At 40.3% G+C, this 14,947-nt stretch overlaps 1 protein-coding gene across 11 annotated transcripts in view; it reads right to left on the bottom strand.

Moving 5' to 3' along the window:
• Positions 1-14,408, bottom strand: part of PEX2 (peroxisomal biogenesis factor 2) — a 113,178-nt gene extending 98,770 nt beyond the window's left edge. For 5 of the 11 annotated variants that reach the window (XM_032701762.1, XM_032701790.1, XM_032701772.1 and 2 more), the window contains exon 1: positions 3,342-3,475. In XM_032701762.1, the coding sequence (XP_032557653.1) occupies positions 3,342-3,366 (25 nt within the window). In that variant the 5' untranslated portion in view covers positions 3,367-3,475. The other 6 variants (XM_032701746.1, XM_032701728.1, XM_032701712.1 and 3 more) reach the window with 6 other exon arrangements.
• Positions 14,409-14,947: the final 539 nt, after the last annotated feature.

Below are 14,947 nucleotides of genomic sequence, written 5' to 3'. Positions count from 1 at the left end.
AATTAATTGCTAAACTATTTACTCCTAAACCTTTATCTATAATCAAAACTGACAGCTTCAATAATTCTCTTAACAGAAAAATAAACAGGCACAAAAACAGGCATGTACAAACCCATTTTGCTGGCTATTTTCACCCTCTGGGATATTAAATAAATAAATAAAATCAGTGGTGCCTAATTCCTCAATCATTCTAGGATGAATTTTATTAGGATTTGCCACTTGAGCACATCTATATTAAGATTCCTTAGGCTATTCTTTTTGTGCTTTGGTTCCACTCTTATTTCCTGTATAAGATTAATTTTATGAAAGGAGTAGGTCACAATATATCTCTTTTACAATTTCTGAAGTAAAGAATCAGTCTTTGAAAGTCTGTTACTTGTTCTCCTTTCTTATTTAATAACATCTAGGTAATGGACCTATCCCTTTGTGCCTCCTCTTACTCAGACTTTTGGATCCTTTCACTGATTCTTTTCTTGTGCTTTGTAAACTGAAACTTATTTTGTTATTCAGAGTCGTCAATTTTATTCTTACATTCCTATGTTATTTGTTTATATCCATCATTAATCATGTTGTATTTTTGCCTGGACAACTCTTTTGATTTCCAGGCCATGGAAAAATTCCTGATGTATAAAGTGTCTTTAACACTAATTATTACTATTTTAGTTTATTATACAAAGTATCTCAACACAAAGAAACAACCCGACAACTTTTTAGCCTTTTCAACAGACTAGATTCTGTCCAGTCCCAGCATTGAGATCTATGGCTCAGGCATGGGGAAGGAGCATGTAGAGTGGACATGCCAGGAATCATACCCCCTCTGGAGATAACACTAACACACAGTTACTTTTCTCTTCAGGAGCTACAATGCACTTGGCATTATGCATTCAGTGTTGCCATACTGGGTGTGTGAGAGAGCACAAGAGCAAGTCATGCCCTTGGTCTACTATCCCTCCTTTTATGTTCATAAAGTTACAGTATCCAGAGACAGCAAACAAGACTACCTTTCCACCCACCACAAGAATGCTGAGATTTTTTTTAATGTAGGGTGGGGTGTTTTTTAATTGGCTTGGAGGTTTGGGTTTGGTTTTTTGTTTTGTTTTGTTTGTTTTTTTCTGGTGAAAATGTATACCATTTAACTGTTCTTTTCAGGTACTCTTAATGGCAGAGGATATTTTAGATGTCAATTTAAAATCAATAAATTTTAAAGATGAGAAATCAAACGTATTCAGTTAACTTTAAAATCTTCCTTAACACCAACTCTCATAACACAGAACATGGACCCCAGCTGCTCAAAGCCTCATGTCTTACCACTAATTCTCATCTCCTTCTTGCTCATCAAGTGTGGAGAGAAATATCCTCAGATCAAAGTCTAATTGGGAGCCCCAACTGTGTTGTCTCTTAATCACTGTAAAATTAACTTATCGCTATATCATTACCTCAAATAACCTTACAAAAGATTGATTTTGTATTACTGTCTGGATTTCTACATACTTCAGCCAAATACCTATCATTTTCTAAAGAACATAAATTGATTCTTTAACCATTTGGAATAACTACTAACACTAATTGAAAACCCAGTAGCATATTGCAATCACAGAAACTATTATTTATTTCTTACATTCTGGGAAGAAAGGACTATTTCTCAAAATAGACAAAGTCAAGGAAAACACTGAATGACTGTGTAACAAATCAATCCAACAGATAAAATTAAGATTTTCATTATGAAGATTGAGTGAGCAACTACTAACAAATTTCAAAATCCTAAATGCTACAATTACATTTAGTGTCCAAAGACCAAGTACAAGACAAAGATGCATTTAAATCACAGACTGCTTTTCCAACTTCAACTCAGTAAACTTAGATTCCATAAAATGAGGTACAAGAGATTAACCAATGGTGAATGCCTGGAGAGAGTGAAAAAACATAATGGTAGGTCATTGGTTTACCTTCCATAAATTACCCTCCGAAGTCAAAATATTAGGGCTTTAAGTTACAAGATCATAACCGGCTCAGAAGAGCCAGAATTGATATAACAGTATGAAGAGTAGTAGGAAAGTGCTGCGCTGTTAGAAGTTGTATATCAGTCGTTTCTATCAGCATTTGATGCAAAATGAAAATCCCGTCAGTGTAATACTTCAGTAAATGCCACCAACCTAGACTATTATTGGTCACCATTAAAGATACTCTGAACGCTAAGAGTTCTTATGGACTTCAGAAAAATTTGTCATCAGTCCACACTCATAAAGACAGATTATTAGATGCAAAAAACCAGATCTGATAGATTAATTACCATATAACTAATATTTAAAATACTACCTTTTAAAATTTGTGGTGTTGAATTCAAGGCTACAAAAGCTCTAAGTACATTTGTATTCCTCACAGCATAGAAGCCAGAGATAGCATCATCCTACCACTTTTCGGATATAGCCCTAATTTTCATTTATTGGAATAAATAGGAAGATAAGCATGTAACAAATTAATGTTCAATCACTCTACTTCTTAATCCTATATCCTACTTCTCTTCTTCCCCCATCTTATTTCCTCTCTTTTGTAACCCCTCTCTTAGTACATCAAATTACAAATTCATCTGTAAAGGGATGTGTCAGTTCCGCTTATAAATTCCCATTCTCTGCTATACTAAATGAAATCCTGTTGTTCCTTTTAATTAATCAGTGATAAAACCCCAAAAGCTTAAAAAACCAGCTACATTGTAACCTGAGGCTTTCCAAAAAACATGGTTAAAAAAAATCCCTTGATCACCAAGATGCTGAGCAAAACATGTCCAGTACAAAACACTCACTGTTTTTATTCTGGAATTAGGTAATGGGAATTATCTGCAGAAGTGCCTTTCCTTTACTATTGATGAATCAAAATGGTGAAGAGAGATTTGAAGTAGCTGCACAGTGACAACTATGATGGTTAACTGGGAAGGAACAGCCCCTTGTAAGGAAGTGGCAACATTTCTGACTAAAGCAGGAGGTATAGGAGCATGGGAAAAATCTGAATGCCTTGTGCTACAAATGTAGATCTCAACTGCTGATGTGATCATCCAAAAAGGGGAGATCCTTGCATTTGAAGACATTTTGGTTGTGATAACATTAAAGGTTCTGCTAAAAGGATGGATAACAAAATAATATTGCATTGCATGTATAAAAGTGAAAAGGACACAAAGCTTAGTATATGTGCCATCCTTTGTGTAAAGCAGGTGAAACATCATCTGGTGGCAGAGCTTTGCACCTCCATTTCTGAATGGTCCAAAGACACAACATGAATGCACAGATGTCAGCACATTGTGGGCAATTAAAGCCATAACTTCTCCTTTGCTGGTTACTGTTACTTACCTGAAAAGTTGGTCTTAGACCTCATGACATCTGTAACATCTGCTTTTCACTATTGTAAGGGCACTGTATCTCACATCGCCTTATTTGTCAAGCACAGCATCAATTCCAATTTTATGCATCTTTTCCATGCCTCTCCTTACCTTTCTTCCATTCAAAACTACCTAAAAAACAAACAAAATAATCTAACTTAAATTCCCATTTCACAGCTGTGTCTCTGTTCTGCTCCTACCTGTCTGATCCCTATGAATGGATCAGCAGACAGGTATGGAGATGCCAGGATGAAGATTGAGTAGATATGTAGAAGGGATTCCAGAAGGAACACCTGCTCTATATCCTGATATAATTTACCACAGATGATAGAATCCTGAAATTTTGAATTAAACACCTTATGTTTATCATTTGTGAAACAGTCACTGCCCAGATTTTATTCCAACTTTCTTCCTTTTTACATACATATGCATACCAACTGTAGAGTCATGAATATTCAGTGATATGCAAGTGTAACAGTGCTGATCCAAGCACTGCACTAAAGGAACATAAGGCCTTTTAACTTCTTATTAGAAATACGTATTAGATGAGAATAGTAAAATCTGTCCTAAATGCCTAGCTAAGTCATAATTAACCCCTGTCCCCATCTGTACCAAAAGAAGGACTGCATGTAAAAACAATGTTGTTACAGACTGTATATGATATGCTAGAGCTAATACAGCTCTGCCTCAATAAAAAGACAAGCCTGTTCACTGTAAGTTTTAAGTTTTGGCCTTATTCTATACAGCACAACTTATGAATAATTGTATCTAATTATAATCAAGATCTCTCAACTGGTGTAAGGATAAAGAACAGTACTTTACCTGACATATATCTCAATTTATAGGTGCGTGTTCTATAGAAACATAAGGTGATGTAATTTTTAAAAGATACAACTGCTGTTTCCCGTTTTCATTCTACTGTGTATTGTGTCCTTCTCTTACAGACTAGCACCAGCACTCATTTGACCCTCTCGAACTGTTCTTTCATGCTAAACTGGCAAAAAACCCACCTGTTTTAATTTATTTTTCTGCAGATGTAGTACACATATGGACCACCACAGAATCAGGTAAGATACGTGCAGTACCAGTAAGAAGAGCAACAGGGTGAAGAAAGACAGGTAATCATGAAACCAGCTGCCTTTAATCTCAGTATCATACTCTTACGCCCACCACCAGCCAACAGCAAGATAGGAAACTAAACTTTTCATTTGACTAGAACTGTGGTCTTCAAACCCAACATGCTGAATGTGCAAGCACAACACCACAACACTGTAAATACAAATAATGAAACTTTTTGCTGTCTTTCAAAAATGAAAAGAAAAAGAATTATTTGTACAAGTCCACTGTAGGATTTATGCAGACTTGCAGATGAGAGACTACTCTGTTTAAATAAATAACACTCCCCACTCTTACCTCCTCATACGATCGTACTTTGAAATGTTTGGCATACACAGTGACTAACAGAGATGCTGGGAAAATTAGATGTGCTCAGTGTCCCCAAATCTTGACAGTTTTATTACTTGGTAATTACAGTAACTTTAAGCACACAAGGGAAGACTGATAGGCTTTCACCACACTCTCCTCGATCCTATAACTTTATTAGCGTTTTAGAATCCACTGGCATGGTTGCACACATGTATTACAAGTAACAGTTTAAAAGAGGGATAATAATTTTCTTACTAGGCAGCCTGAGCTGTATGCTGTTACAGCTGCTAAAATCCCTCTGAAATTCCAACATGAATTTCCCTTCATATTTAGTTATGCCCCACAGTGTCATGGTCCTATATTAATTTCCTTTCCAGGGAAAGTTTTTTTCCTTGCCAGAACCCTCCTGTGATATCTTCTGTCAGCTCCACTACCTATAAAATTAATATTATTACTATTATTGTAATGTATTTTTTCCAAGTTTTGTTAGAATTTAAATTTTTATTAACTCCTTTCTTTTCTAACCCCACTGACAATAGATTAGCTCAGTTTGTTAGAGCATGGTACTCATAACACCAAGGTCACAGCTTTGGTCCCTGCACAGGCCATTGACTTAAGACTTGGACTTTATGATCCTTGTGGGTCCCTTCCAACTCGGAATATTCTGTGATTCTCTGAACACCGAGACAGTGGTGATAAGGACTGGCAGAGACAGAAATTTTAGAGATATTGTTCCCAGGCAGCTACTGACACAAACATAATGAATATTAGCAGCGTTCAATTCAACTTCTTCCTAAAGGTTGAAAATCTCCACAGGCCACCCCTGGCAGAGAAAGTAGGAAGTGCCCAGACCCAGTCAGAATCAACCTTGAATCAAGAGTTGTTCCAGTCGTAATTCCCCTCTCTTCCCAAATTGTGTATTTGTCCTCTTTTTCATCTCAGAATTTTTTCTCTCTTCTCATTTGCACCTTTTCTTAGTCTGAAAAATCTGAATTTAGTTTCCTTTTGAAAACAGTCTGAAATAATCTCAGACTTCCAAATTTCTTGTATTCCACCTCCAAACCAAAAAAAAAAAAACAACTTACCACCATCTCTTAGAGAGGCATGTTACAAACAGACAGCATCCTTCCTGTTTTCCTTCTCCTGAAGATTTTTGTAAAGCTTAGATGTGAACTAACAATGCTTGTAGATGTAGGTCAGCTGCATGGCTGCAGGAACCATTTAGTTCACCCAGGAAGCTACAGGACAAAGAGCCTGCTACCTTCTCTGTTCGCATACAGCACAATCTGACAAATGAGACTGCAGTTTTTAGCACAACATATTGGCCCTTTTAAATTTTTTTTCATTTGCTGCTTTTAACTTCACATAGAGTGCTGTAGAGTAGCTGGTGTTGAGACCAGGCTAGTTAGTTAAAAGGAGAGTCACACCCCTTCTCTGTCTCCTGGTCTACGTGAAAAAGTATATATTGTATTAGGTGTCAAAAGGAAAAAAAACAACCCTATCTCCACCCCCTCTCCATCCAGCAAAACACCAAACCAAACCAAAAACCCCAACAAAAACCCTGAAACAGCATAAGCGGCCTGCTTGAAAAGATGATCCTGAAGTAATCTGCTGCTGCAGTTCTAGAGATGTAACAAGGTGTAGGGTCTATCATCATTAACTGCAGCAGCAATACAGTGAGTGAAGTCTATTTCCATTTTAAGTCATAAGCGACTTACTATCATTTAGGTTGAAAATTTAAATTCACTCTCTACATGCTCTGAAAAACTGCATGAATTCAGATGTTTTTCCTGTAAAGTTAACATTTGGAAAGCAGAACTTCCTACGGAGAAATTTACGTTAGCGCATTCCAATGAAAGACTGATTTTAATTGACAAAATTATTATCTTTTAATTGCACACATTGCATACAAGTGCAAATATATCCTTTTCACATTTTGTATCTTACAAGTTGTTCAGCTCTGTATATACTAAACAAATGTATCAGGCTAATATATTTGTAGAGATTTAAGTGTATTTATGATGTGAAGGATCAATACAGACTTTAAAATATTTACTGTGATTTAAAGAAAAATATGCCACTCTCAAAGCTTGCTGGCAAAGCGGTCTTTTATTTGCAGTCATTCTACAGTAGTATAGTGCAGTTTTCCTCTAAAAATTTCCTAACTCTGTCTGTTGCTGGGGGGTTGCCCAAATACTGCTTGTGTATTTACTGCAAGCTAAGAAGACAAAATAAAAATAAAAACGAAAAGAGATGACATTGGAGTTGACTGTTACCCCCTCCATTTAATTTTTTCATGTATGTGATAACAGGGGCAAGTAGGAAGGGATCAGTGTGTTTAATGTCAACTTATGAAGTCCAAGCCCTGCCTGCTCAGGCAGGGCTGTCTGGAGCAACTTGTACAGGACCATGTCCAGACAGCTTTTGAGTATCTTGAAGGAGGGGGATTCTACAATCTCCCTGGACAGCTTGGGCTTGGTCACCCTCACAGTGAAAAACTGTTTCCTTATGATCAGGCAGAGCTTCCTGCATTTTGGTAAGTGCCTGCTGCCTCTGGTCATGTCACTGTGCACCACTGAGAAGAGCCTGGGTCTGTCCTCTTTGCACCCTCTTTTCAGGTACTTATATAGATGAAGAAGATCCTGCCAAGCTTTTGTTTCTCCAGGCTGGACAGTCCCAGCACTCTCAGCCTTTCCTCACAGAAGTCCTGCCCAGTTCCTTAATCAACCTTGTGGCCCTCTGTTGGACTCTCCAGGCCTCGCCTACACCAGGAAGCACAGAACAGAATAAAGTACTCCAGATGTGGCCTCACCACTGCTGAGGAGAGTGACAGGATTTTCAACCACCTCCCTTGATCTGCTGGCAACACTCCTTATGCAGTCAAGGATACCATCAGCCTTCTATGCCACAGGGGCACACTGCTGGCTCATTCTGAACTTGGTGTCCACTAGGACCTCCAGGGACTTTTCTCCAAAACTACTTTGCAGATGCTTGCCACCAGGGCATAGAGCTAACCTTCACCAGGTGCAGGACTTAATACTTTCCCTTCCTGAACTTTATGAGATTCCTGTCAGCCCACTTCTTCAGCCTTTTTAGGTCCCTCTGAATGGCAGCACAATCCTCTGGCATATCAGTCATTCTTCACATTTTTTTGTCATCAGCAAACTTGCTGAGAGTACACTTTACGCCATCATCTAGAACATTAATGAAGACGTTGAACAGGACTGAACCCAGTACTCAGAACCCTGGAGTACACTAGTTACTAGCCTCCAATTAGACTTCACATCATGGATCACCATCCTCCTTCTCCATCTCTTCTGCAAGTTTTATGTTGACCTTCACAGTTTGCTCACCCAGCCCACACTTCAGCAGCTGAAAGCCTTACTGAAACAAGTATCTACTGCACTCCACTTGTCTACCAGGCCAGTCATTTCATAGTAGAACATTATCAGGTTAGTCAAGAATGGCTTGCTGGTTACTCCAGATCACTTTCTTGTCTTTAATGTGTCTTAAAATGGTTTCCAGGATTAGTTGCTCCATCACCTTCCATCCTTCTGGGGTATTAAGGTGAAGCTGATCAGCCTGCAGTTCCCTGAGTACTCCTTGCCCTTCTGAAGACAGAAGCAATAGTACAATCTGACTAATGAGACTCCAGCTTTTTAGCACAACACACCAGCCTTTTTAAAATTTTTCCTCTAGTCTACAGGTATTTCTCCCAGTCTCCACGATCAATCAAATATTATCAAGAGTATCAGTGATATCAGTCAGCTCCCTCAGCACTCTATCAGTGCCCAGAGCCTTATCTATGTCCAGTTTACTCAAGTATTCTCTGACCTAAATCTGTTCCATCAAGTGTACATTTTCCCTGCTCCAGACTCCTCCCTGCATTCTACAATTCCTGAAGGTCTTTGCTAGTACAGACAGAAACAAAGAAGGCCTTCAGTACCCCTCAGCCTTTTCCACATTCTGTGTTCATCAGAGCCCCTGTCCCATTCAGCCATGAGACCACATTTTCCATAGTCCTCCTGCTACTGATGTATTTACAGAAGCACTTCTTGTTGCCTTTGACATCCCTCACCAGATTCAACTCCAGGCAGACTTTGACTTTCCTAAGCATATCCGGAATGAATAAGAAATATATTACACTAGTTTCTGTCAGGGACCATACAGCTTAAAGGAAACATTGCTGAACTGCCACAAACATGATGAACTTCTTTGTTGAAAAAGTTATTACCCAGAGAGTCTTAAAAATACCCTCTCTGCCCATAAATTGTTAAAGTTTTCAGAAGCCAGGTATCAAAAATCATGTAATATATCTTACTCTTCAGTTAGACTGATATTATTCCAGAACAAATTTATTGTTAATACATGAAGAACCTTTCTTATCAAATACACTGCTATCTTTTAATTTAAAAATTTATTCATAATTTTCTTATTATTATCATCTTATTTTTATTATTATTATTGGAGCACACCATGCTTGCAAACTAATTTAATGGAATTGTATTTATGTCTAAAACTTACCAGATAGTGTTAGCTGGACACAATTTATTTGTTCTTTTTTTTTAATCTTCCCAATTCCTGTTTTCACTGAATAAATGTAGAAATTGCAAGTGCAACAGTGCTGTAGGATTTTTTTAAAATTTTTTTAACAGCAGGCCATTATAACAATAATAGAAATAAACCATATGTGCAATAAGGTACATTAATTATAATCTCAAATTGTTGACTGATTTTGTCTACTGTTCAATTTACTGCTAGTCTTCCTTCAGATAGCTGTCCATCTTTCTTTCCCTCTACTTTCTCTGAACCTCGTGGCTTTGAAACTACTTTCATAAGTTTCAAAAAAGACATTCCCACTCTCTCACATTTTGAACATGTAATTAAATGGTTTTTTTTCCCCACTAAAGACCGTGTGCTTCATTACTATATCCAGATATATGCTAGCATTGGATTGAGACATCACTCCCTACACCTTGACAATTTATATATTGAAAAGTCATTTATTTTACAATATATTTTTGGTATTGATAATATATAGCCATAAACCTGTTTCCTTCCCAAATACTCTCTGGGTAGCGGTCTTTGGTGATTTTCAGGACTTCCTCTTTAGAAGACTGTAACAGGGAAGGAAGGAAAAAAACCAAGGGAAAAACAGGTTCAAGGGATCCTGGTACGTGAATAAACCAAACACCGCTGCTAATTGGCAAACAATAGCTATTTATTAGAAAAAAAGGTGGCAAACAGGGAAAAGGTGAATAAAAACAGGCACCTGAGGGAAAAGAATTAGGGTCAAGGAGGACAAAGTGCACAAAAACCCAAGTAAGATAACTCGACACCCTATACTCACCCATGTGTCACCTATAAGATAATCTTACCCATCCTAACCAGGAATGAAGTCTCTCTACGGCAGCTGCGTGGTCCGGAGGGGTGGCAGGCTCCCACGTCCAGCAGGCGTCCCCGCTAAAAGCATCTTGATCCATCGTGAAGAGCCCACCTCCCCACCAGACACGAGTCTGCCTTTATAAAGTTTTTTGAGAGCACCTGCCCCGGGGAGGTGTGGCCAGCACCGCCCTGTCAGGGGCTCTCAATCCCACCCCTTCTGTTATGTAAGTGCTCCCCTCCTGCGCATGCGTGAGCACCTTGGAAATCCCCTGACGCAGGCGCAGTGAATTGGGGGGGGGTCTTTCCAATTGAGTCTGGGGGATGGCCTTCAACACCATCATCATCACTTTGTCCTCCAACTGCCCTTGAAGAGCAATGGGCCAATCACAACAGACCAATTAAAATAGTTTACACAGAAGCTCTCTCTCCAAGGCCAAATTCACTGCTTTATCAGCAGACTTGGTAGGAGAAAACATAAACTTTTCGCAGGTGGCTAGGGCCAAACACAGACCGAAAAATAACATCCCAACTTCGCCCCGATACAAGACTATAAAAGATTGTTATACAGAGATACATCTCTTTCCTGACTTAAATCACAACATTTGATGTCAAAGCCCAAATGAAGGTCCTTGGATTAGTAAGTGTCAAAAACTACCTGAGTATAGGAATTACCTTTCCTACTCTATTCTATGGAGGGTTCAATCAAGACTTTATATACTATTAATACTTGCTTGCAAGTTTTAGTTGAATTTAATTTTGTCCATTACAGGAACATTTACTTCCTACATGTCCTGGCCCACGCTAAGTATCAAAACCTTTCTCTGAGTCACTACATTCTCTAATGAAATTATACCTACAGTCTTGGGATGGGGAAATAATAGAAGAATCTAAAAGGAGAAAAACATCCAGAGCTGTCAAACAAATAAAAAATTTCCCTCCCAAATCTAAACATCCTCCTGCACAAAACAGACATTCCATATATCAAGCCTAATCCTTAATAATCTACCAACATGAACTGAGGCATACCATACCAGCTACTTGACAGCCTTTTAATAAGTGAGTAGATTCATAATGCATCTGAAGGCCCATTACCTAAGAAATTAAATTTTTTTAAAAATAGATTCAGAAGATGAAATTTTATATTTGTACTACTATACTCAGAGTTCTAAGGGTAGCTCACTTAAGCATGAGCCAATTCAGATATAAATAAGTTTGCTATTATTACTTTACAGTTTTTAACATTTCTAACAAAAGTAAAAGATATTTTTACACTCATGCAGAGTTTGTTTACTTAATTATATCAACATTAATGGGAATGGATTTTCTTCACTTGCTGAAAAAGACGATCTCAACAAATAAAAACCCACGAGTTTTAACTAAGGCAGATCTAGAAGCTAAAAGGACTTAGAAATAGAGGCAAAAGGCTAACCAAAGGGTTATTTCAGTTGCTGTGGTCCCAGATTAATGCAATTTCACAATGCTCTGTACTCAATAAAAACATACTCAATTCTTACCTTAAAAACTGCAAATATATATGCATAAGACTGGAGGTTTAAAAACATTGATATACACACAAACTCTCACTTCTAAAAAGTCCTCAATACCCCACCTCTTTCAGCCTCCCTCAATACAATCCAGAATGGTAGGCAAGAAAGAGGACATAATATAACATCCTTGCAAAACATTCATAATGAAGAGATTGAAATGTATTCCACTTTCCAATCCACAGACTGTCAATAACTTAACGATACAGAGAACACTTATAAGCATCAGGGTAATTAGAAGTGTAAATCATAGAACCATAAAGGTTGGAAGAGACCTTTAAGACCATCAAATCCAACCATCAACCCAGCACTGCCACTATCCCTAAACCACATCACCCAGTGCCAGATCCAGACACCTCTTAAACACTTTCAGGGACGGTGACCACCACCTCCCTGGGCAGCCCTATTCCAATACCTGACCACCCTAAGAATGCAAAACTTTTTTTCTAATATCTAATCTGAATCTCCCCTGTCTCAGCTTGAGACCATTTCCTCTTGTCCTCTCACTGTAGACACGGTAGGTAAGACAGGCCTCCACCTCACTACAGCCTCATTTCAGGTGGTTGTGGAGAGCGATGAGGTCCCCCTTGAGCCTCTTCTTGAGACTAAACAAACCCAGCTCCCTCAGCTGTTCCTCATAAGACATGTTTGCAGACCTTTCATAAGACTTGTTGCCCTTTGCTGGACACACTCTAGCACTTCAATGTCCTTTTGGCAGTGAGGGGCCCCCAACTGAACACGGTACTAGAGGTGTGGCCTCACCAGTGTCGAGTTTAGGGACATGAAATGCATAAGCTATTAAAATTTTTAAGATTTTTAAAAACAAAACATAATGCTGCTTTCTGAAGCATGTTTGCACAGGCAGATATAAACTTCTGATAATTGTTAGCAATAAAAATACCATCTGATTCACCCAGAAGAAGACAAATTATTTAAAAAACATTACTGTAACGTATAGGATAGCAAAATATTGGAAATTTTTTTTTTCCTACAGAAAACTGAACTAGTTTACTCATGGTGTAATCTCTCATGTACACCACTGGCTCTTCTCCATGTAAATCACCACAGACACAAGTGTTGAACTATTCTCTCCAAAGAAAGGGTTTGTGGAAAATACAACTTTTTAACTCCAAAGAAGTATTCTTACTAGCACTAGCTAGTAAGCACTAGCAACCAAAGCAGGTGTTCCAATAACTGACATGATCATCTATTTCTGTAGTAAATTCCAGAAGAACTAAAATATAAGTGTTAAATCCCTCCAAAACTCTTGATTATGTGCCCTACCGGTCTATTCAATTTCTACCAAAAATTAAAAATGAAAAAAAACCCCTTTTAATGAGTTAATTTACACATGTTACAGGTATGAATTTAACTTCACAGCAAGTAACTGAAATTGATGACTTCATGCAGCATGAACGAACAAAAAATAAAAATCAGATGTGAATTTTTAATCCCCTTAACAGTTTATCTGCTACTCCAGTTAAGGTACCAGCAATGAAATTTTCATCTGTTCTCCTACTAATCACTTTATTAGATAAACTAGTGATGGTGGACATCCAGGAACCAAAAAACAAGATGCTGATGAATAGAAACAAAAGCAGAAAGATAAAAAAGATTCTATAGAAGAAAGCACTAATAAAACATATCTTCATAAAGACTAAAAATAGTATTAGTCTTACAGAGAAATAGCTCTCAACTCCTAGTCTAATATTGCAACTGTTGTTGAACTACATGTTAATAACAGCTCAAAAAAGATTGACAAGAATTCACTAACTTCCAGTAAAATCAAATGGCAAAATACTTTGGAGTCAGATTTTACTACAAACTGGCCAGACAATCTTTGACCTTAGTGAACACCTCCCTCCCACTGACAGGCGAAGATCACACAAAAAGCATATAGTGTTATGGTTTCTAGCATGGACAATGTCATAAGCAGAATTCAGCCCTCTGTCAAAACACACTGGCCATTCAGAATAAATCCACCTTCATTTTGTGGAAGACCAACGGTCTGTTACTTACAGGCTACACAAAATTGGATAAACAGAAAGTGGAAAGGTGCCACCCTCACCTTTAGCAGGTTTCCTACAGGAAACCTTGTCACCTATAGCACGCAGTCACAGGAAAGAGCCCTGGAGATTATAAACGCTTCACTCTCTCAACTGACATCAGAATAAGAACTCAGACGAAAACACTCCTCTGACAAGATATTATACCTTGTCCTCTCTATGAAGCTTGTCCCCAGGTTCCGTCCTCTCTTCCCGTACGCCCGGGCCTAGCCAGAACCCTCGCCATCCTTCTGCTGCACCAGGAGCCTGAGCGCCAGTGGGACTCCCGGCAGGGAGGCGCACGGGGAGGGTAGGAGGCTGAACACAAGTTCCTACAGGCAGGCCCTGGAGCAGAGCCGGAGACTGACCCAGAGGGGCTGACCGCTCGGCACTGCCCCGGCCTGCCGGGCCGCGGGAGGAGCCTGACCGGGATCCGCCAAAGGCCGCGGCCACCGCCCAGCGCAGCCCCTCCGGCTCGTCCCGCCCCGCGGCCCGACTGACCTGCGCCGCCGCCGGGCTCTGCCTCTAACCTCCCGGCGAAGCTCTGCGCGGACGGGGCCGCCCTGGGCAGTCTCCGCTCAGACACCCGGCGCGGGGCAGGGGCCGCTCCCGGGCGGCGGTTCGGCCCGCAGTGACCGCGGTGCCGCCCGCGCGGCTGCGCAGGAAGCGCCGGAGACACCGGGACGGCGCGCGAGAGGGTCTTCCGCACGGTGGCTGTGCCGGGGCGGGGCGCGCGCCCTGCCTGACTGACAGGCCGAGGAGCAAATCAGCGGCTCGGGGGAGAACAAACAGCCAATGGGAGCGGTAGGGGCGGGACGGCTCCAAGGCCGAGCGGGGCCGCCGGGCAGTTGGAGTGTCCGCGTGATGCGGGGCCTGCGATGCCGGGTCAGGCGTCCCGGGGGAACTCGAGCTGCGGTTCCGCCGTCTGCAGTTCGGCGAGCGCCAGCAGGGGCTCCTGGTCGCCCATGGGGCCGTGGAGAGGCTCCGGCTCGGGTTGGGGGTGGTCACCGAAGTGGTGCGGGGAAGGCGAGGCCGAGCCGCTTGGAGCCGGGGCCAGCCCGAGGCACAGCCCGTGGGCGGCGAGCGGCCTGTGGAGGATTTACTGGCGGGAATCACAGGGCTGTGAGAGTAGAAACTGTGCTGACTCTGGAGGAAATGTGGCAACGTCCTAAAAATAC

The sequence above is a fragment of the Chiroxiphia lanceolata genome, chromosome 1 (genome assembly GCF_009829145.1).
Source record: "Chiroxiphia lanceolata isolate bChiLan1 chromosome 1, bChiLan1.pri, whole genome shotgun sequence".
In the NCBI taxonomy this organism is placed as follows: domain Eukaryota; kingdom Metazoa; phylum Chordata; class Aves; order Passeriformes; family Pipridae; genus Chiroxiphia; species Chiroxiphia lanceolata.
Note: the sequence above shows the minus strand (reverse complement) of the source record. Positions and strands in the feature narration are given on the sequence as shown.